Raw genomic sequence first — 23984 nt, 5'->3', positions numbered from 1 at the left:
GACAATAAGAAACCAACATTTTTTGAAGAGTCTCCACCAAACGAGAATATTGTATGTTCGGGGTTTGTCAAGATGGTGTCTGATTATCGAGTTTATGCGGAACGAGTCCTTACGAGGCCGTATTTGTCTAGTGGGGCTGGTGAGAGTGCGTGGTCTCCTCCGCGAGCGGGTTTTATTAAGATTAATACGGATGCATACATGGCGGGGGATGGGAGCGTTGGGCTGGGTGCGGTGGCGCGGGATAAGGATGGACGGATTCTATGGCTGGGGTATTGGCGGGTTGGGGCAGAATGGAGTGTGGAGGTGGCGGAAGCAAAAGCAGCTATGTTCGGGCTTGATATTGCTAAGGAAAGGGGAATGTCAAACATCGTCTTGGAATGTGATGCGCTAAATTTGGTGAGAGCGGTACGGGACAAGAATATTGCGAGAACTCCGTTTGGCCTCTGTGTCGAAGATATATGTACTCTTCTTAGCTTTTTCGAAACGAATAAGTGTTGCCATGTAAAACGCGGGGGAAATACTGTGGCTCATTGTGTTGCTCGAATTAGTGAGCAAGTTGGGGATGCCACCGTCTATGTAACGGATTTTCCGCAAGGTGTTCGTGCACTTGCGGAAATTGATTTAATATAAGTACCCATGTTTTCCCTTCAAAAAAAAAATCCTATATATTGTTTATGTAAGTTAGTAGGACGAGATGTAATCTTTCGTTTCTCTTTTTCTTAATGAGAATTGTTGAACTTTCTCCAAAAATAATAATAATAATAATAATCCCCACCAATTTCATGTAAACTTTTGTTTTTCTTTTAATGAAAGCTGCGCGCATCCTTATAATAATAATAATAATAATAATAATAATAATAATAATAATAATAATAATAATAATAATAATAATAATGCAAGGCAGTAGACACAATTACACAAACTAACAAACCTAAGCCCTAATTCTGATCTCGTCTCTCTAATCTATTAATCTCTATCGTCTTTCTCATTCACATTTCACCATTCTCCGACTTATCAGTCATCATTATTCATCACTTCATGAGGTAGTTTCTTTCTCTTAGTTTATAATCTTTATTTAATGTATTTTCAGTCAATTTTATAATTACTTTCCCCAAAAAACTAGTTGATTTTCCGTCGAAATGATTTCATTTGCTTAATATATAATATGATCTATTTTTTTAAATCTAACTTTAAGCTATTGCAAATTAGTGTTATCATGTAAAGTTTCCAGTTTTAAGACTTGTAAATTATGGTAGGAATGGACTGAATTATCTTTTCGAGACAGACAAACTCAATTGAGGCGGACTCTATTATGCATTATAAAACCGGATTGGATCCGGTTTTCGAAATCTGGATATCCAGATTTTCGGATTCCGAACATCCGAATTATTCGGACCGGATCTAGATCCCCAAATTCATAATTTTAAAACTGGATATCCGATCAGGTTTTGAAATCTTGACCGGATATCCGGTTTTGGTCAACCTTAGTTTCTACAAAGAAAAGGGGTAAAAGAAATCGTCGTGATCAAGAGAAAGAGAGAAATAACATGATTTTTTTTAATGATGATGGTACTTTATCAAACAACTAACCTAATCTGAAAACAAAAAAAACACATAAAAAATGTGCAAAACTACAAAAACACTAATAAGTTAACTTGGTAAATTCCGACCTAAAAAATACTCTTATCTTTTTTTTTTTGTTCAAATAAGACTTATGTCACCGGTGAGAATCAAACCCCCAATTTCATGGTTAGAGTATGAGAGCTCTCATCACTTGAGCTAACCCTCGCTTCATATTCTCTTAAAAAATGACGCATCTAAATATATAACGGAAAATGTACGCAGTAACCTTGAGGTTTGACATTTTGCCCGAAAATCCCAAATTTTTGATCCGAAAAACTTTAAGAGGCAATAACTCGTGTTTACGAGCTCAGAAAGTGGCGATTTTTTTCAAATTGATCATCGTTCCGAGAACTAAGTGTTGAAAAAAAGTTGTCGTGTTTAGAGCTCGTGACCAAGAGATATTGATCACTCAAAGTTTGTCCGGTCAAAAAACTTTGACATGTAAAAACTCCTAGCCACGGGATCCTAATACGACAATACTTTTTTTCAAATCGTAGTTTTTTGAAAGATGATCGTTTAGAAAAAAATAATTGTCACTTTCTAAACTCGTGAACACGAATTATAGTCTCTCAAAGTTTTCTAAATGGGTATTTTGGGCAAAACTCCAAACTTTAAGGTTTCGAAGAACAATTAGTCTCTCTTGTGACGGAAGGTATTCGTCACAAGCTGAAGACAGATCGAATCGATACCATATTAGCGAAAACGGATACTAGTGGGCCATTTGTAGTAATAATTTATAATAAATGTGATTTGACTTGTTGTAATAAAAAATTAAAAAGCATTTTGTTACATTAATTGTGCGGCACATTTCAGACTTTGCTCCCTCTCACCTCCCACTCTTTCTTTGTCATTTTCTTAAAAAACTCAAAAAATAAATCTTCTCCCTTGAAAATTCAAAAAAGCAAATTCTTTTGTCATCTTCATTGTTCTTCCGTCATCTTCATCATTCTTCATCCCCTAGCTTCTTCTGTCATCTTCATTGTTCTAGCAACATTAGTGAATAAGATGGGTAAAAAGCAAATGGCTCAAAAGAAAACCACCCCGAAGAAAAAAAAAGGAAGGTATTGTTGAAAATGTTGATTTTATGGTGTTAAATGTTGTTTATCAGTTAATATTTACAAATTGTGACATTATTTTAATTAAATGTGGTTAAAAATGGTATCTTTTTGTGTTGAAAATATTGTTTAATTAAACACTAGTAAAAATTAGGTCACATCGGGTTAATTTAATCGAGTTTGTTTGTTGCATGTTGGTTATTGTTGTTTCGTAATGGAACGGTGACATTATTTTAATTAAATGTTATTAAAAATGGTCTCTTTTGTGTTGAAAATGTTGTTTAATTAAACATTGGTTTTGTAATGGAAGTTTCAGGATCCGAAGATGATGGTTTGCAAGGTGAAGCTTAACAAATTTGTTGTTTTAATGATTTTAGATTTGTTTTTGTTTGTTGCGTACTACTAATGGGTTATGCTGGCATGCAGATGCACTTGACAAAGTTGTGAAAATGGCAGCTGCAATGAGTGGCAAAAAGAAGAGCAAGGGACAGGCAAGCATAGTAGACGGTAAGTTGAAAATGTGATCATGTATTCTGGAAAATGTTAATATGTTTAATTAAAAATTTAACCTTCTTATCAGAGTTTATTTATCACCATTTTTTGGCCTGGGTTCGTCTAACCTCAATAGGGTAACATCTAAGGTTAAAACATGGTCACATATGGTGTCACTTATAAAATGTTCATATGTTTAGTTAAAAATGTAACCTTCTTATCAGAGTTTTTTTATCACCATTTTTTTGCCTGGGTTCGTCTAACCTCAACAGGGTAACATCTAAGGTTTAAATATGGTCACATATGGTGTCACTTATAAAATGTTCATATGTTTAGTTAAAAATGTAACCTTCTTATCAGAGTTTTTTTATCACCATTTTTTTTTGCCTGGGTTCGTCTAAGCTGGATAGGGTAACATTTAAGGTTAAACCATGGTCACATATGGCGTCACTTATAAAATATATTAGTTGAGAATATGTCATAATGTTAGTAAGTTGATGTACCCATTTGATGATGTTATTGTTTATAGGTAACAACATCTGAAAATTGCAACCATAATTATGATGTATGATGACATATGTTTGAGGGTTAGTATGTGACCATCTTAGCTGTTATATGTAGATATGTTTAGGTGAGTTGAACATTAGAGTAGTGTTAAAAGTAAAGTTTAAGAAGGTGACATGTATGCTTCTGAAATGGTGACATGTCTGTTAATAGTAAAAAAAAAAGTGACCATCTTTGTTAACTAGGGTACCTATTTTAGGATGTGGTTGATGGAATGTGAAAGCATTAACAAAAATGGTAAAAATAAGCAGGCAGAATGATGAATACTTTATAGTTGTAAATGTGACCATCTCATCAGTAATATGTACATTTGTTTAATTGAGATGAACATTATAGTAGTGTTATAAGTTTAGTTTAATATGGTGACAACAATGCTTCTGAAATGGTGACATATTTGTTAATAGTAAAAAAAGTGACCATCTTTGTTAGCTGAGGTACCTATTTTAGAATGTGGTTGATGGAATGTGAAAGCATAAGAAAATGGTAACAATAGGTAGGCAGAATGATGACAAATTTTATAGTTCTAAATGTGATCATCTCAGCTGTAATATAGTAGTGTTATAAGTTAAGTTAAATATGGTGACATCTATGAGTCTGAAATGGTGACATGTCTGTTAATACTAAAAAAGTGACCTTTTTTGTTACCTGAGGTACCTATTTTAAGATGTAGTTGATTAAATGTGAAAGCATACAAAAAATGGTAACAATAAGTAGGCAGAATGATGACATACTTTATAATTCTAAATGTGACCATCTAAGCTGTAATATGTACATTTGTTTAATTGAGATGAATATTATAATAGTGTTATAAGTTTAGTTTAATATGGTGACAGTTATGCTTCTAGAATGGTGACATGTTTGTTAGTACTAAAAATGTCGCCTTCTTTGTTAGCTGATGTACCTATTTGTTGATGTGGCTGAATGTATGTGAAAGCATTTAAAAATGGTAACAATGAGTAGCAAGAATGATGACATGTTTTATAGTATTAAAATGTAATAACCTTGGTTGTAATATGTAGATGTGTTTAATTGAGTTGAACATTAGATAGTGTAATAGCTTAGCTTCATGTGGTGACATGTTTTCTTCTAAAATGGCGACATGTTTGTTAATAGTAAAAATCGTCGGATGGCAACGAAATGGGGGCGAAGCTGCTCGCCGTGTGTCGAAGGAGTGAGAGCACAAAAGCAACAGGTAGATGTCGGAGAAGCGGAAGAATCGAGCATACCTTCACGCAATAATTGGAAAACGACCCCTCTTCTATGCTTTTGCCTTCATTGTCATACTTGATCAAGTGGATAATGCTTTGGACAACGTGGTGCTCCCACCCTCGTTTGACACGGGATAGACGATATTGGCATTCCTGGAAAGCGGCACCGGCCCGTCTTACGAGCCGAGGTACACCCGTGCTAGAGACCGTCCCCTAGGAGGTCCGGTTTATAACAATGCTAAGGACCATGCCCCTTCCCCAACCCGTCCCCAAAAGCCTGGCAAGAAGAAATGAAGATAGGTTAATGTAAGCGTCGTTGTTAGGTTAACAGTGTAATGTTTTGACGTAGTAGTTGGTTGTTTGGTTAATGATGATATTTTGGGTAAGACTTTTTAGATGTTCATGGTGGTAAGGATTGTGCGACATCCCTTATTTTGTAACAGCCCTATGACAGTTATGACCTATGTAGAACAATGTGGTGACAGTTTAGTAATGTGGTCACATTTTAATGTTGTGCAGCAATGTGACCATGTGGTTATGAAGCATAACTGATCATTTAGTCCTTATGTTTACAAGACTTGTCTTTTTATAACAATGCACATCTTTTGGTGGTAACATATTCATCTTAAGGTAGTAACATGTTCAACAATTACTTATATGTCACCATCTTTAGAATATTATGTTTGGCTGTAAACAGAAATCCACCCTGACATATGTGTGATCATGGTTGGTCATTTATGTTAGGAAAGCTAACATTTTTTTATCACCTTCAAAAAAAGAATACATTATCTAGTTAAAATGGTAACATATGGCATTGTGATTGTTGGCATTGTGTATAATGTGCCCATTTTATAGAGATTGTGTTGTGTAAAAGAACAGAATATGTACAAATCTTTCATATATGTTGGGATTGTGTAGTCTATAATGTGACCATTTTAGAGTTCAATGTTACCCTTTTAACTTAAACATATTATATTGTCATAGGTATTGATCTTTCATATATGTATATATTTATTAGTTAAAATGTTAACATATTGAGCAAACAATGATACATTTGTTAGCAAGAATGGTCACATATGTGAGCAAAATAAGCAAACATTGGTATATATCAGAATATTTACACAAATCCGTCACAAGGTAAGCTTCGAAGTTCACCCAAAAAACAACCATTTAAATAGAAAAAATGATGAGTCATAATTATATACATATTTATGCCTCCCCTTAATTACTTTTGATACGGTTTTCGTGCTAGTTTATATCATTTATATGCCTTTTATGTTAGAATGTTGATACTTCCGCCTTTTGATATTTAATGCAGGAATGATGCATTTGAGGAGCAAAGGAATGAAATGGGCATCGCGGAGTGAGTATGAAGGGATACATGAAGCATGGCACGAGAATCCATAAGAATGAAGGAAGAGAAGTTAAGAAGAAAACACGAAGAAAAGAGCTTCTTATTACAAGTACCTACTTTGAAGAGCCATATCTCGAGTTATACAACATATTTTAAAGTGATTCCAATTGGAGGTAAAAGTTTATCTTCTTAGCTTTCCAACGCCGCAAAAATCGCTTGTTTCTGACAAGTAAAGAAGAAATGGCGGCCGTTTGAAATTCAGTGCGCGAAGTAGGAAATTGGTGCCTCGATCGAGTCAACCGTGGCTCGATCGAGGAACTTCATGCTCGATCGAGTCACCTCTCGACTCGATCGAGGAACCAACCTAATCAATAAACTTTTCAATGTCGAGAGTTGGGGTATCTGGGAATTGGTGCCTCGATCGAGTGCACCTTGGCTCGATCGAGGAACCACTAGTTTCCGCAATATTCCGCAAATTTCCTTAAGTCGGTTATGACTACTATAAATACCAAATCTCGTACTCTAGGTTATATTATGCTTTTATTTTCAGTAGGTTTAATATAGCTACCTTAGAAAACTCGCTCAAATACTTAGTTTAGTTTATTTATTGTTCTTCCTTCCGGATCTAAACATTGCTATTTTACGGTATTATTCTAATCTTTCTTCAATTATTATTTCAATTACTTGTTCATCTTTATTATTGTTCATCATGCTTTTCATTATTATTATTATTATTATTATTATTATTATTATTTTATTTTTTTTTATTTTTTTTTTATTTTTTTTTTGTTTTTTTATTATGAAGGGATGCGCGCAGCTTTCATTAAAATAAGAATAAAAGCTTTCATTATTATTATTATTATTATTATTATTATTATTATTATTATTATTATTATTATTATTATTGTTATTGCTTTAGTTATGAGTAGCTAAATTCCCCATCTAGGATGAAGGGGATCTAGGTTAAATTAGAAAGGGGAAATTGATTAATTGCTAGAGAAATCATATAAGTTGTCGTTTGATTATTGTTCTTATTCTAGTTAATTAACTTAGGCCTAAGTTGTTAATTAGTGTAGCGAATTAATCCTTTCACCGACCGGGTTAGAATTAATATAGGTTGCGATAATCGAATAGATTGTATCTAATTATAGCGACCGCATGTTAGAATCGATCTAAAGGGCATAATAGAGTCGACCGATCTTATGACCTTAGACAACTTGGTAGATCTAGCAATTGATTAATAGACTCCATATAATTGACCTAGTGAACTCGAAACCCTAGACTCTTTAATATTATTGTTATTCATCTTTATTTAATTTGTTATTAGTTGTTAGAAATCAAACCAATCAAAACCCCATAACTTGTTACCTTTAAGACAGATTTAAATATAAACAAATTAGATAATCACCGCCTCCCGTGGATTCGACCACGACTTACCGCTAGCTATTTTGTTAGTAGTAGTTTAGGATTTATTTTGATTAAGGCAAACGACTGAAAATAACCTTATCAAAAAACATACAATCAAACATGGCGACATTAGTCCCTACTTTGGTGACATTAACCGATTTAGTCCAAATTAGTCAAACAATCGAGGAGCGCGATGTAGATGGTATGTCATATCGAGACGCGCACGACGTACATAGTACTCTCTGAATTGTAAATAACTTTAGTCAGAATGTCACCATTTTAAGTTTTAAACACATAACATGCTATCACATTTCATAGTAAAACAACTACATATCACAACTATAATGGTCACATTTTAATAGTACATCAGAATGTAACCATATTTAGTCAGAATGTCACTATTTTAAGTTGTAAACACACACAACATGCTGTCACATTTCTTACTAAAACGTCTACATATCAAACTATCATGGTCACATTTTAACAAGAATCGTAAATGTAACCAACTTTAGTCATAATGTCACCATTTTAGTTTTAAAGATTAATACCTATGACAAGATAAACAAAAAAACTAGGTTTGGTTAAAAAGGTAACACTCAAGTCTAAAATGGTGACAAACGTACACTACACAATGGTAACATATATTAAAGATCTTAAAAGGGCAACACTGAATTGTAAATAACTTTAGTCAGAATGTCACCATTTTAAGTTTTGAACACACAACATGCTGTCACATTTCATACTAAAACAACTACTATCGCAACTATAATGGCCACATTTTAACAGTACATCAGAGTGTAACCATATTTAGTCAGGACGTCACCATTTTAAGTTTTAAACACACACAAGATGGTGTCACATTTCATACTACAACGTCTATATATCATAACTATTATGGTCACATTTTAACAGTAAATCAGAATGTAACTAACTTTAATCATATTGTCACCATTTAAAGTTTAAAGATTAATACCTATGACAAGATAAACAAAATAACTAGGTTTGGTTAAAAAGGTAACACTGAAGTCTAAAATGGTGACAGTGTACACTACACAATGGTAACATATATTAAAGATTAGTTCCTATGACAAGGTAAACAAAAGAATGCGTTTTGGTTAAAAGGGCAACATTGAACTAGAAAATGGTCACAGTATACACTAGACAATGCTAACATATATGAAATATCAGTACCTATAACGAGCAACCAAATTTTAAAATTTGGTTAAAGTGACAACACTAAACTCTAAAATGGTCACACTATAACGTAAAATGATAATCTGTTCAAAACACATTTGTGTTTCTTTAAAGTTAGCTGCTGTCAGTTTTATAGACGTTAGCTTATGCACAGTTAATCTTCATCTTCAACTCCAACAACATCAACACAGATTCACTCCCAAATATTGATCTAAAAATTGACCTAAAATCTCATGTAAATCGTCAAAAATCTCATAAAAAACGTCAAAATTGCCCTAAAATCTCATGAACAAAAATATGAATAAATAGCTTAATAAATACAATCCTTTACTAATTTAAATCGTCAAAAATAACTCATCAACAACAATAACATTGCATGCTAACATTTATGCGACTAAATTTGTCAAAAAATCGTCACAAAAATCTCATAAAAATAAATAAAAAACCAACTTTTGCTCATCAACATCGTCGCAAAATCATCGTCTTTACCATCAACCAATACACCATCAGCGGTCTCAACATTACCATCAACCGATACAGAATTAGCAGTCTCAACATCAACAATTTGTTGATTATTTTCATCGTCCATTGTCGAATTCCCAACCATATCCATGGTTTTGTGAGAAAAGTATGAAGATTTGATGATACTTTGAATGGATGATTATGATTGTGAGAGCAGTATGAAGATTTGATGATAATTTTAATGTATGATTATGAAGAATGAGTGGATTAGGGTTGATGGAGTATTGTGTTCATAGCTGAGAAAGTTTGGAGAGTTGATTAGCATTTGACATAAAGATGATATGGTGGTGTTTTTGATGTATGTTGGCATTAAATGCAATTGTACAATATGTTTCCCACTCACAATCTAACACAATATTATACTTCTTCCATTCAACTCCACTCTACCATCTTTTCTTTTTCATCCATTCAATTCCACTCTACCTATTTCCTAAAAAGGAATGCCAAATGACAATTTTGTCCTCATACCCCATTACTTATTTACAATATTTGTCACTCATACCCCACTACTTCTACATCAAACTCCACCATTTTCCACTCATACCCCACTTAATTACATTATACCCCATTATTTATTTACAATATTTTCCACCTAACCCCACCCTTCTTAATATTTGTGCAAAATACAAATAGATAGAGTAGAGTTGAATGGAGGAAGTATATTTTAAACATACCCCACTACCCACTACTATCCGGCCCATATTGCTAATACTGTATATATTCAGCCCGTCTCTTATTTGTGACGGATAGCGTCCGTCACAAACAAGAATTTGTGTTCGAAGAAAAATGAGTTATCGCAACCGGCGAGAAATAGGAACATACATCGGGTGTACTACCTCATACCTCATTAGTTTTCGAGCTTATGTGTATTTTTTCTGAGTTTTTTAAAGTTTATAAGTTACATTTTAATTTTTTTGCCATCAAAACTCAAATTTAACTGAGTTTATATGTAATGTTTATGAATTATAGTGTAATTTTTTGAGCTTAATGTATAATTGAATGAACTCAGAAACTTTACTTTAATAATCTAATCCACTTAGCAACCGGTCTAAGGTATAATCAAAAGTGTCCCGACTTGCCCCCAACACCTGTTGGTCCGGTCTAGTTACGATCATATTCCATGTGAAAGAACTGTTATGTAATCGTCGTGGTAATCTCATCTGTCATCTGTTACCTGTCATCTTTAGAAAGAGAGAGGGAGGAAAATGAGAATAGAAGGAATAGAGGACGAAGAGAAATGGCTTGCCGAAGGAATCGCCGGTGTTCAACACAACGCCTTCTTCATGCTTCGTGCTCTCGTAATTTCTCTTTCCTTCAATTTTTCACTTTTGATTATGAAAAATTAATGATTTAGTTTCGTAATTGAAATAATTTTGCAGGAGGCAGACAATCTAAGAGAAGCACTCAAATTCTCGGCGCTAATGCTTTCGGAGTTGCGAACCTCTAAACTTTCTCCTCACAAGTATTTTGAGCTTTGTAAGATCTTTTATTTCTGTGTTGCATGCTTTGACTTTAATTTCCTCTCAATTATTATTCAATTTCATGTGAATTTTGCTGGCTCTTTGATTTTTCAGCATGATTCTATTGTATTGTTCCGATTTTCGGTATTTTGATGGATGTAGTGTGGAGCTAAGGAATGACATTATCCTTTAGCTTTTGAGTATAATTGAACAAAGTAAAATAGTTCACTTAATCGTCAATGCAATTTTAGTGTTTGATCATCCATAAACAACCTAAAACACTGCGTAGATCCGATTCCCATAGCTTGCCTTTGGCAATTTTGTGTTTTGATGGATGTAGTGGTACCTACTGGTTCAATTTGATTTTAATTAATTTGAAGTTGTAGCAGTTATGTTTTAAAAGATGTCTCGTAATTTATTTCTGTCGAATTCTCCGTCATGAGTTGAGTTTCATTGCAATTTCTGTCTGATAAATTTGGAGTGAGTAATTGTTTCTACAGTATGTTGATTACCAGGATTTGCCAGCTTTTAAATCTATGAGATTGCACTAACTTTTTTCCTCTGTAAGGCCCTTGAATACATGAGCCTGAGTCCTGACTGCTCTAGTAAACTTTTGAACTTCAAAGACAGTTGCTTAAAATTCTAAATCTACATTTTCTCGAGATATCAGTGTAGCGGCTTACATTCTAAAGTTGCAGTAGTCTTAGTTTTTAATATTATCTAAAAGCAAGTGCACCTACCTATGTTTTTTTTACTCAAGTTTAGTCATATAAAAGCTCAAGCCGGTAAACTCTTTGTTTTGTCTTTTCTCATACATATTATGGTTTGGGAAGACATGCGAGCATTTGATGAATTGAGGAAGCTGGAATTGTTCTTCAAAGATGAAAGTAGGCATGGCGTTTCAGTGGGTGACCTTTATGAACTTGTTCAGCATGCTGGCAATGTATTGCCTAGGCTGTAAGTGTCTTTGATATTTTTCTCGTTGAAGTTTTAAGCTTATGTTATTCCCCCAGTTCCTATAAGACAGGCTGCATTATTTCATACTCATCGAAATCTCCTTACAGCTTACACCACCTTGTGTTGCCATAATTTAGAGATGAAGTAATTTTTGTCGCATCTCATGATTTGGTGATACGTGATATAGATAATTTTGAATTTAGCAAGATGGCATATGTAGAACTCTGCCCTACTCGACACAAACGCAGTGTGCTGTACATGTACTCCCTAATCTTCACTCTTAGTCAAATCTTTGTAAGAAAGATAATGTACACAATTCACAAGTGATCTATGAACTCATGTTTGGTCCTTATCTATACCGTGTTTTCAAAATCCACATAAACCTTGCTGGAACACTAGGATAACCTTAATATATTCTTCGTTTGAAAAGCCGTCAGCTGTGAGGCACATAGGGGCGAGGAGGTCCGTAGCAACACAAGTTTTTGAAAACCTGGTGTCCTGATTCGTATTTTCAAGATAAAGGTTTATGCAATATTTTCCTTTTTGGATTTTAAAGAGGGTTGACATGTAAAGAAGTAAACATTAGGGATAATATGCCAAAGAGAAGGGCATAGTACTCAGGGACGAAGCTCGGACCAAATTTTGCCCAGGGCCGAAATTTTTTTTCCAGTTCACTGAAAATTAACTTTATGCGATGGCTTTATATAATAAAATATTATTCCATCCGCAATATGACTATAAACATAAATAATCATAAGAAAACATTAAAAATGTAACAATAATTTAAAAAAACGTAAAATTATAATCATCATATAACTATAATAGAGCTGGACGCTTTCAAATCCTTAAAGGTTCCAACGATCTCATTATATTTGATTTATCAACATGAGTAGTCTCATTATCCTCACTGGTTGTAGTATTTGGCGATGGTTCGTTCGTCTCATTTATCGAAATTTGACCATTTTTTCTCTTAAAAAACTCAATTATCATAGGATTTTACCCATTAAAAATTTACAACTATAGAAAACAATATACTACACGAATTCAATTATTAAAATAACTTTCAAACTTTTTTCTAAATAAAAAAAAAATCGAAAGAAACTAAATCAACTAGTAATGGACTAAAATTAAATCCCTTCTTAAGATTCTAGAGAAACACAAACAAACAAACTCTAAGTCCTACCTAATAAACAATTAAACACCTCCCCTAACCCAGTATTCCAGTAAAACACCTAAACTCCTTTTCCCAATTTCTACCATTTTCTACAAACCAAATTAGCAAGCAGCCAAGCACCAATTTCATATTACGAATTCGATTTTGTCATCACCAATACAATTTCATTAGCCAATATTGTTTATTATTATTTTTTTTTTCTCATCCAATTGCAATTTGCAGATACGAAGTATAATGGTAATAAAAACGAATTTACAATTATCAATTTCAAGTACTTTTGCTTAATGAAAGAAAACAATAAATTAGATGAGAAATTACTTGTAATTTGTAATTGATCTTGCGCTCTGGAGTCTAGATCTATCAACGGCAGAAACTCGCGATTTGAGGTTTTTTTTATAATGATTTTATTTTTTTGGTTTTACTTTGTTTTCCAGTAAAATAGTAGTAACAATTAGTATAATTTTTTTATCCCATAATATAGAAAGTTCTTGTTTTTTAACTATGGTAATTATATTATACTCCGTAGTTAATTTCCAAATTTAAGCTTCTGTTTCTTTGATACGCAGTGCGAGATTGTAGGAGAAGATTAGAAGAATCCCGATTTTTTTTTTTTTTTTTTCATTTTTTTCCAAAAGTCCGCCCGGGCCATGGCCCAGCGGGCCAGTACTGTGCTTCGTCCCTGATAGTACTGCACCTTGCAAGTTGCGCCTTATCCATAAGGCGCACTGAGATGTTTGATTAGTGCCTCTCCATGGCGTTGGGCTTAAGCGCGCTGGAGCTGCACTTTTCTCAACTGAGATTATATTCTTTTTTGTATAATATTGTACTGTAATTTTTAAGATCCTATGTCAAATCACCAGGTACCTCCTTTGTACCGTAGGATCCATATACATAAACTCAAAAGAGGGTCCATCTAAAGATATTCTAAAAGACCTTGTTGAGATGTGTCGTGCTGTTCAAAATCCAATTCGCGGCCTTTTCTTGAGGAGCTATCTTTGTCAAGTCACTAGAGACAAATTACCTGATATTGGGTCAGAGTATGAAGGGTGAGTATTACTTGTCTTGGTAAGTTAATATGTTTTCAAGTCACCTATTTGTTCGATATCTGGTCATTCGTTAAAACTTGTTAAGAGAATTGCGAGAAGAAGAGGTAGATTAAAACAACTGGCTTTTGGCCTGTCGTTTACCCTTTACTGTTATTCCTGTGTATAGTTTTGTCATATACACGGCTTGCTTATACTCCCTCTGTCCCATTCATTTGTTTGCCTTCTTTATTCTTTGTGAGGGGTATTTTAATCAAAGGCAAACAAATGATTGGGACGGAGGGAGTAGCTATACTCTTAAGTTTCTTATATTTCTCCCGAGATTAAAAAAAAGGCAGCTCACATGATAAGAAAAAAATGAACAAAGATGTGGAACTCCTGAGGAAAATAAGATGGATACACAGCTAAGAAACATTCTCAGAGTGTTTTCAAGACAAGGGTACGGCTGTGCACTTTCAACCCCTCCGTACCTCACCATACCCTTTTGGAGGCACGGGATAATAGTGTTGTTTGGTAGAGGAGTTTCTGAAAAGAGAAGTAGACGAGTGTATTTATTTAGGGTATATCTAACAATCATGGAAGTAGGTTAATAGTATTTCTTAAGAGGAAAGAATTTTTATTAATGAAAATTAAATAAGTAATGAGGATGAGGCATCTTAAGAAAAAACAGAAAAGTTTATGAGCTTATCACATCCTTTTAAGACCAGATACCGAAGTTTTAGCCTTAAATTTAAGGTTTGGCCAATTAACCACAATTAGATATTGTTGATTTTTAGTTTTTAAATTCTTCATTTGCGAGCCAATCAAAGGAAATCCTGATAGAATTTTAATATATTAAGTTGTTCGTTGATTGGTGGATGTTGATGGTCTTGGGGGTTGCTGCTTTCGCATTAAGACATTATGTAACCCTAAGGGCCCAGTTTTTTTTAACTTACTTTACTTGTTTCCAGAGAAAACAGAGAAAAGATTGGGAAGTGTTTAACACTTTAACTTCTCTTTGATACGTACTTGACGATATTTAATGACAACAAGGGGGTGATTCCCGTGTACAAAAAGATACTAAGGGGGTTATGCTGAAATGTCATAAAAATATGCTGATCCAAGTACATCACCAAATTACTGAAGGAGCCATCTTCTGAACTTTGCTTATGTTAAGTTAGGAAGAGTAAATTAGAAACGGCCTAAGTTGAAATTTCAGGGAAGTTCAAATATAACAAAAATATTAGTTAAGGTAAATAATGCCAGTCTAAGTTGAAGAGTGCAGGCCTTAAATCCTTATCCGCCTTTCACAAAGGTGGTCTTATTGAGAACCAAATTGATTTTTTTATTTTTATTTGATTCAGAGATGGTGACACCGTCATGGATGCTGTGGACTTTGTGCTGCATAACTTCACAGAGATGAATAAACTTTGGGTTCGTTTGCAACATCAGGTTTGCAATTTTCTTATTATTTTTTTGTACTAGAAGTTAAAACCATGCATGACACCACAGTACTTGCATGCCATAAAGGTAAGGGTGTCTCACGAGGACATTATGTTTGGCCATGCAGGTGTTTTGGTGCTTGTATTGATTCATGCTGTTTCATGATCCTGAGTTAAGGACTTCAACCAAGGTTTCTGGTCTGCAGGGACCTGGCCGGGTAAAAGAAAAATGCGAAAAGGAGAGGAATGAGCTTCGTGATCTTGTAATCTCTTCTATCTGGAGTGAGTTCATCTTTCAGCTTGATAACTTCTTTCTAGAGCTCTTAGCTTTTGCATTGCCTTTTTCTTTAACTAGGTTGGAAAAAATCTTCATATCCTAAGTCAGATAGAGGGCGTGGATCTTGAGATGTACAGAGACACTGTTCTTCCAAGAATTTTAGAGCAGGTCCAGTTATGATGCTTCTTTATTTACTTTCTCATCCTTCATTATGATTCTGAATTTGCGCAAAAACTCATCTTGGCAGGTTGTTAACTCTAAAGATGATCTGGCACAACATTATTTGATGGACTGCATAATCCAAGTTTTTCCGGATGAGTATCACTTGCAAACACTTGACATATTATTGGGTGCATGTCCGCAGCTTCAGGTATTTATCATGCCTGGGATCAATTGTTACATTCCTAAATCTGGTGCCCAACTTGTTAGCCTATTCTGAACACGAGAGTGCCTTTTTCTTTGCGAGTTATGATTTTTTTTGTTTGTATAGATGATGTCAAAGTCCAACCATCCCCCCGGTTAGATGGCATGACATCTATCTTAAGTAGCTGAATAAAGTCTTAACGTTATACCATTATAATGGCGAAAAGCTACGTAGGAGGAAATTGATTGAATTGCATGGAAAAATAGAGCGCTGATACCATGTTTCTCAAGTATCTTCTTACAGTTAAGCCTCTGGCAGGTTCTAATATGTCTCATATGATCCAAAACAAATATTCTAGAACCACCTTTGCTGCTTAGGGATTCGATTATTCTAATTCTCCATCATATCTACTCAGATCACCTGTCAGAAGCAGAGAGTGCTACTGTAGAAAACCCCCTTGACATAATCTGATTTCGTGCTAAGAAATATAAGACAATTCCTTTAGCAATCAGCTACGATCCTATGACCAGTGAAAAATGATTAGATCTTTGATTAACGACACTAAGGACGCTTTGATTACTAAATTTCTACGTTATTCCAGACGCCTTTGACGATTCATAATTCTGACCTCTACCTTGCTTTATATGTCTCTCAGAGACAGCCTATTCGGAGATTTGTATATCTGTTGCTGATATATAAAGCTCCAAATAAGCTGTCTCTGAGGTCAATTGGGGAGCTTTCCCGACGGCATTTCTTTTTCCCTTAGGGCTATAGAGAGGTGACTCCAACAGTCCAACTTGGTGCTAAGATCTTGCTTATTAGTGCTCAGTATTCTAAGTAATTCTTTTGAGGAAGATATTTACTTCAAGTGTGTCATTATGCCAGTCGCCTTTTATATGCTTCTTTCTTACTATTTACAAACTGCTACTTCTACAGCCAACAGTTGATGTAAAAATGGTGCTATCTGAGCTGATGGAGCGACTATCAAACTACGCTGCATCTAGTCCAGAAGTAAGTGATAGCAAATTTTGTCCCATGATAAAATTGACCCAGACATCTAGCTGACTAGAATATTGTGCAGGTATTGTCGGAATTCCTGCAAGTGGAAGCTTTTGGTAAACTGAACAATGCCATTGGGAAGGTAGGCTACTAGGTTTGATCTTGATCTCATGAGTCACCGATTTATCTCTGGATTGTTCATGTTTAACCATCTTAAAGAAAGCTTCGTGTTTGTTTTGCCCCCAAGCATCTAGAAATTGATTTACCATTTCCCACTCCCAGGTTATCGAAGCACAGGTGGACATGCCAATTGTTGGAGCCATAACATTATACACCTCACTTCTTACGTTTACTCTCCGTGTTCATCCCGATTGCCTTGACTATGTTGATCTTGTACTGGTATGTTTCTCATGTAGTTGATATAACCCGTGTGCGCTTCTTTGACATGGGGAGTTTTTACTTCTGAGAGTTTACCGATGCACTGTTTAGGTAGGACTTTGAATCTGCAGAAAGACCTTGGGATCATTTCTTGGTATTTACACATGAGTTTTATGTTCCCCTGTGACAGATGGACATGAGCTCATTGATAGAGTTTTTCATCTAGTCAATCTTACTAGCCTTTTGTGGGTCTATTACTTGCGAAACTTTGCCTGATTACACTGTATCTTGTGGCCTTAGATCATCATGTCCATAACAGATAATTGAGTTGCCCTTTCCCTGCAGGGTGCATGTGTCAAGAAACTTTCAGGTAAGCCGAAGCTGGAAGACAGCCGGGCTACCAAACAAATCATAGCACTTTTAAGTGCTCCACTGGACAAGTATAATGATGCTGTTACAGCATTAACTCTTTCTAATTATCCCCGCATAATGGACTATCTTGATAACGATACCAAGAAAGTCATGGCAATGCTAATCATACAGAACATTTTAAAAAACTATACTTGCATTTCCACTGCTGATCAGGTACATCTCATCGATCTTCTCTTCCTTTTTAGCTGTTTAGGCATTGGGTAGTGAGCATAGATATTTAATATACATTTTCCTGCAGGTGGAAGCATTGTTTGAGTTAATCAAAGGACTTATCAAAGATATAGGTGAAACTTCTGCTGATGAGGTATCACTTCATCGTCATCGTTTTTTATTTCATTTTGCGGCTACTTTGTTTTTGGCGTATCTGTTGGGTGACATTTTTATTTGTGCAAGTGCACCATGTCAGTTTTTCGCTTCCGAATGACCTACTTTGTCTTCGGAAACTTTTAAAAAACTCATCGAAATAAACGTTGAAGTATGTATGTCAGATTTTGTTGCTGATACCAACATCAATTTTTAGCTAGCCAGTTGTGGTGTAAGTAGTTATATACTTATATGGATCAGCATAAGGGACTGTTAGTTGATAGAGGAGAATGAGAGAGAGAGAGAGGGAGAGAGATGAAAGAAAACAATAATGAAGTGCACCAAGGAAAGCAAGGGGAGAATCGAGAATAAAGCCAAAGAAACCAATAAGCCAAGCAGAAAAGAATGCAGAGAAAAGAGACAAGGAAAGAGGAAAAAATAGAGTGTAAGGGAGGCAAAGTGAATAACTGAGAACAAAATCAAATAAAAGATAAAATATTCTGATGCAGCCATTCGCCAGAACGGCATAACCTTTTTTGTTAGCTTACGTCTGTCCTCCTCGGCCCTGCCTCTGCAGTAAAGTTTTTGAGCCACTAGCTTATTCCAAAATCTACATATGCGTTGGTTTAATCGCTCTTATTGCGAAGTTAACTCTATGTTGTTCCTGTTGATATCCTTTGTGCTCCAACATTTGGTTTTTACCCACTGAAGTAGCAACTGAGTGATTGCTGTATGTGTCTTTTCCTACAATTCTAGTATGATGAGGAGGATTTCAAGGAGGAGCAGAATTCTGTAGCTCGCCTTATACACATGCTATATAATGATGATCCTGATGAGATGTTAAAGGTAATTTGTAGTATCCTTCTTAGGTTCGACACCACCTAGTTCTACATTTGATCGTGAAGAATACCTTACCCTTTGTGCACTGTGTCAGATTATATGTACCATACAGAGACATATCATGACTGGTGGTCAGAAACGATTGCCTTTCACTGTTCCACCTCTGGTCTTTTGTGCACTAAAGGTACTACTTCTACGCTATATTGTCATACTTTGAACTATGAGATCTTCGTATCTAGTACATTTCTTCGTGTGAAATCTGTATAACGCTGTTTGTATTACAGCTGGTCAGGCAACTTCAGGGTCAGGATGGTGAAGCAGACGGTGAAGAAGCGCCTGCAACGCCTAAAAGAATCTTTCAGTTAGTGAATCAGGCATTACCTCCATCCCACTATTTTTTATCTTACATACTGTTTTGAGGTTCATCCTTTTTTTTTTTTTATTAATATTATCTCTGACCATCAACTGGTTAAATAAGTACTTCGTAGTAGATTGATTTTATTAGTTAATAAGGCAAATTAACTAATCAGTGATCACTCTCAATCCCAAGATCCAACCATGATGCATAAAATTTAAACCGGGAACATATACTTTAGTGAAGATCTTTGGAGCCTTTCGAGTCGAGTGGTGCTATCGAGATGAGAGCCCTAAGTGTGTTTCCTGAGTTGTCCACCAAAACCGATGAATCACCCGTGTCGGTTAGCTAGAATACTTTTAAGGATTTTTGTGGAAATCTCAGAAGACAATTTTAGAGAGAGAAATCTCACTTCTCTTCCGTCTATGGAGCAGCCAAATATAGTTCTCTATAAGTGAGGAAATTCTCTAACTTCTCCATACCAAAATTGCCTAATCCCACCTATAACCACAATTATGAAAGTCCCCATACTCGTAATAGTAATAAGGTAAGGAAAGAATCTTATATTTTCCTCTCTTTTTGACCGACTTTACTAGTGCATTTGGGATGGATATTGTCTATCTAAACTAGCCTTAATGACCTCCTTCTGGGCCAACCTTTGTTCAGTTGGATATTATTATAATTACAGAATATTTATCCAACAATTTAATTACCCAACATAGCCACAAATTATGGTCCAACTCAAATCACTCATTTACTATTAACGACCCCTTAGTTTGAAAGTTAGGCACCATAACTCACGCTTAAGAGCTAGACCAACTTGATTAGATTAATTTGGCTCAAATATTTACAAATACTCAGATTATAATTGGTTTCTAGCAAATACTATGACCTGACAATGATTCAATGTTGCTAAGGGATTAAGTCGTTTACCCAAACTAAAGTAATAATCCTGGGGTCAACTAATCAGGTAGCTATTGGAGTAAGGGTCGAACCACAAGGACATCACGTATGTTGGTTTGGATTTGGCTGTAACTAAACTATTGTCTACTAGGCAAATGAAACAATACAAACGATGAAAACAAACAAATATAAGTAATGGTAAGAGGTGATAACAATGGGAAAAAGAACTAGGGTCAATCAGATTTATTCGGGACAAGGGCTTCTCTACCGAGAGAGACAAAGGCTTCCCGAACGGGATGCCTCTATGGTGATATGGTGATTTCATTCTGCTTCCATCGGGGGGGGGGGGGGCTTGTTTCTTCCCTAGAAGGATGAAAGCTTCCCTCTAGGGAAGACTTGAGATTCTTCTTTGGACTTTCGTTCCTTCTTTCCTTGAGCCGGGGGTTACTTGGTCGGCTGATTCAGGGCTTCCTCGGGGTGTGGAACCACATTAAGGACTCACGGGGTTCGCCTAGCTTCTCCGCCTTCCTATACATCTCGGAATGAGTAGGAAATGCACTCCAAAATTCCATTATCGTACAAAACCGCATGAAAACACAAAAGACACTCGAGGAAGCGATTAGTCCCTAAATTTGCTCTAACGAGCGCTAGAAGCAAAGAAAAATGAGGGCTTAATAACATATAAAATAACTACACATCAAACGTATGTATCAGCATATAATCTATGACTTCTCATAAGTAAATGCTCTACTGTTGACACATTAATATCTTCAACACAAATTAAAGTAGGAATCTATACAATATGATTTTATTTGAAGTTATTCATGTGACTATATTTCTATATGTTGAAATATAAAACCCACATGTGAGTGTCCCACATTGGTTGGAGAAGAGAAATTGTACCACTTTATAACCAAGGGGGCTACTCCTATTGCAATTGGTTTTAGGATGGAACCTCCCTTGTGTTTGTCAAGTGGTCCGTCTCTCCTCTGTTCGGGTAAGGCCCGGGCCCATTTCATTATAACACTATAAATGTTCATACTATTTGATCTCATTTCAAAAAATTCATGTAATGGGTCTTTGCTTGGTATCTTAGAATTTGGAAACAGCAGGTTACTTGTCCTTCATTATGGCTGCCTATCTTCCAAGCAGCCAACCGTTTCTTTGCCTTAGGTCTTCCATAAATCTTTACCCAAATCAAAGGCTGTCTTCCTTATGCTTTTAAGTAGCATCTGGAATCTTGAGTGTATCATATAACAGAACTCTCTGAAGATGAACTTTGCATATTCTCAGTTTTAATAAGCATGCCCGGTTGCAAGGCTAACTGAAATACTGGCCAAAAGCCCAAAATGGCAAAAAGGAGCCTTAGTTGTTCCTTTACATAAGGCACGGCTAGCAAGACATAATTTCATTATGTTTTTAGTTCTTCTATTATGCCCTCCCTTTGCCCCAATATCACTATCTTTTACTTTTTTTACATGTCTACTCTCTTTCAAAAAAAGAGTATTGCACAATTTTTTTTTTTTTTAAATACAGCTGTCTCCAAAAATGGTGTGGTTTGTGTGTATGCGTTGGGCACTTTTGTCCGAGTACACTACGTGTATAATTCAAAGGGTATGTCAAACACAGTCGATTGGTCATGAAATGCTGTTCCCAATCAATATGTGCATTCATGGTCTGAAATCTGAATTCATTAGGCTCTTCTTTATATATATATCCATGTGTGTATTTATTCCCTTTACTAATCTGTCAATGTCCTTTTCTTACTGTCTCCATTCAAAGTTGAATTAGTAGCAACATTATAGTATGTCTCTTTTATCTGATATATATCTTTTGTGGTTGCAGAGCATTGAGGCTCTTTCGGCTGTTCCATGTCCCGATATGGCATTGCGGCTCTATCTGCAATGTGCTGAGGTGCGATTCAAAATTTTATATGAGCGGTCAATATTGATAAGTGTGAATGAATTTCTAACTTGCATTGTGTCCTTTGCTCATCTGTACGTAGGCCGCTTGTGATTGTGATCTTGAGCCATTAGCCTACGAGTTCTTCACACAGGCATTTATCTTGTACGAAGAAGATATCGCGGTAATTGCTTAATTGCTTTTTATTTAGTGCCCTTTGCAATTTAAAGGTGTTCCATAATTAGATCCCCTTCAACTGTTGTTTTCTTTGCTGCTACTAGGATTCTAAAGCACAGTTCACTGCCATACATCTTATAATTGGTACCCTACAGAGGATGTCTGTTTTTGGTGTGGAGAACAGAGACACTCTAACACATAAGGCAACAGGGGTATGATTATTATTTGATCATTCAATATTACAAGTTTTTTTTGTTAACGTATTCCTTACAGCTCTTATTTTGTGGGTCCCCAGTACTCGGCAAAACTTTTGAAGAAGGCCGACCAATGCAGAGCCGTTTATGCATGCTCTCATCTTTTTTGGGTGGATGACCAGAATGGTATTAAGGATGGAGAAAGGTAGAACTGCTGCCTTTTTTGGTTTGGCTAAAGAGTAGAGGCATGTTAAGGGACACATGACAAGAAATTGTCAAAATTGCTTCCTATGAGAATTTAGAATGAACCAAGTTGTCAATACTCTCCATTTCCTTCTTTTTATTCAACTAAAACTGCTTCTTCTCTCAATCTAGATGTTGAATACCATTTTTTTCCTTTTATCGTAAACTATGTTTTTTTTTTTTTCTGTTTTTTTGAGGCATATCATATGTTGTGCTTTTTAATTCAATTTGATTACCATTCCAAATCATTGTGTTGCTGATGATCACAGGGTTTTGCTATGCCTTAAGCGTTCACTGCGGATTGCAAATGCTGCCCAACAAATGGCAAATGTAACGCGTGGAAGCAGTGGGCCAGTTACATTGTTCGTTGAAATTTTAAACAAGTTAGTCGATGAGAGTGAATGAATCAGCACCATGCAACTTTAATTACGTTGTCGTGTTGTCTTTAGCTGACCTTGTACATTTATATGTGAAAAACGGCAGGTATCTGTATTTCTTTGAGAAGGGAAATCCACAAATCACAAGTTTGGCTATTCAGGGTCTTGTGGAATTAATCAGAACCGATATGCAGAGTGATACATCAACGGTAGATTCAGCCACTACTGCTTTTTTCAACAGCACTTTGCGATATATTCAATTCCAGAAACAGAAAGGAGGTGTGATGGGTGAAAAGTATGATCCAGTTAAGTTATGACATCTCTATTTTTTTGGGGCTGTGCATAGTATATCAATAAGTTTCAGTTTCATGTACCAAAAAAAAAAAAAAAAAAAAAAAATAAGTTTCAGTTTCGTTCAATTTCATTTGGTCGATGGCAATTTACATAATCAAGGTCGAGGTAGACAACCAGGTTTAAGAAGAGGATGAAGCTAACAGGTTGCTGAATTAGATGGGCATACTTCATATAATATGCTCAAGCCGTCTTCTCTAAATGTGCATTTGTGTAATATCTCTGTATTTTTGTATATTCTTCGATATAGTTGTGGAAGTTCTTCAATAAATACAAGGCTCCTCGAGACACTTGGGGAAGATAATTTTGTACGCCCCTTTAAACATCTTTCGTAATTGTACCATCTGATTAATTAATTGATTTTCTCATCACAACTTGAAGTTATTTTTTAGAGATTTATTGTCTGTTTTACCAA

General features: G+C 35.3%; 1 protein-coding gene across 5 annotated transcripts; it reads left to right on the top strand.

Annotated features, from left to right (window-relative positions):
- The first annotated feature begins 10391 nt into the window (after window positions 1-10391).
- Window positions 10392-23943, top strand: LOC141597115 (vacuolar protein sorting-associated protein 35B-like). 5 transcript variants are annotated; one of them, XM_074417464.1, is made up of 23 exons: window positions 10392-10717; window positions 10799-10895; window positions 11713-11836; window positions 13871-14056; window positions 15397-15484; window positions 15681-15737; window positions 15830-15919; window positions 15999-16121; window positions 17052-17126; window positions 17197-17256; window positions 17397-17513; window positions 17838-18077; window positions 18163-18228; window positions 18984-19073; window positions 19162-19251; window positions 19352-19441; window positions 22171-22239; window positions 22331-22411; window positions 22509-22616; window positions 22700-22803; window positions 23111-23224; window positions 23325-23581; window positions 23628-23943. In XM_074417464.1, the coding sequence occupies exons 1-22, from the start codon at window positions 10625-10627 to the stop codon at window positions 23533-23535; spliced, it is 2373 nt and encodes a 790-aa protein (XP_074273565.1). In that variant the 5' UTR covers window positions 10392-10624; the 3' UTR covers window positions 23536-23581; window positions 23628-23943. The 5 variants fall into 5 exon arrangements, with proteins under 5 accessions (XP_074273565.1, XP_074273567.1, XP_074273566.1 ...); XM_074417467.1 differs by having other exon boundaries at window positions 10592-10717; window positions 13871-14075; XM_074417466.1 differs by lacking the exon at window positions 13871-14056 and having other exon boundaries at window positions 10525-10717.
- Window positions 23944-23984: the final 41 nt, after the last annotated feature.

Source organism: Silene latifolia, chromosome 8 (genome assembly GCF_048544455.1).
Source record: "Silene latifolia isolate original U9 population chromosome 8, ASM4854445v1, whole genome shotgun sequence".
NCBI classification, from domain to species: domain Eukaryota; kingdom Viridiplantae; phylum Streptophyta; class Magnoliopsida; order Caryophyllales; family Caryophyllaceae; genus Silene; species Silene latifolia.
Note: the sequence above shows the minus strand (reverse complement) of the source record. Positions and strands in the feature narration are given on the sequence as shown.

Excerpts from the sequence above, each read along its gene's own strand:
- LOC141597115 (XM_074417464.1), top strand. The coding sequence starts at position 10,625 with ATGAGAATAGAAGGAATAGAGGACGAAGAGAAATGGCTTGCCGAAGGA. Across the intron at positions 14,057-15,396 it reads ATTGGGTCAGAGTATGAAGG|AGATGGTGACACCGTCATGG; the intron begins GTGAGTATTACT and ends TATTTGATTCAG. Across the intron at positions 15,485-15,680 it reads GGGTTCGTTTGCAACATCAG|GGACCTGGCCGGGTAAAAGA; the intron begins GTTTGCAATTTT and ends TCTGGTCTGCAG.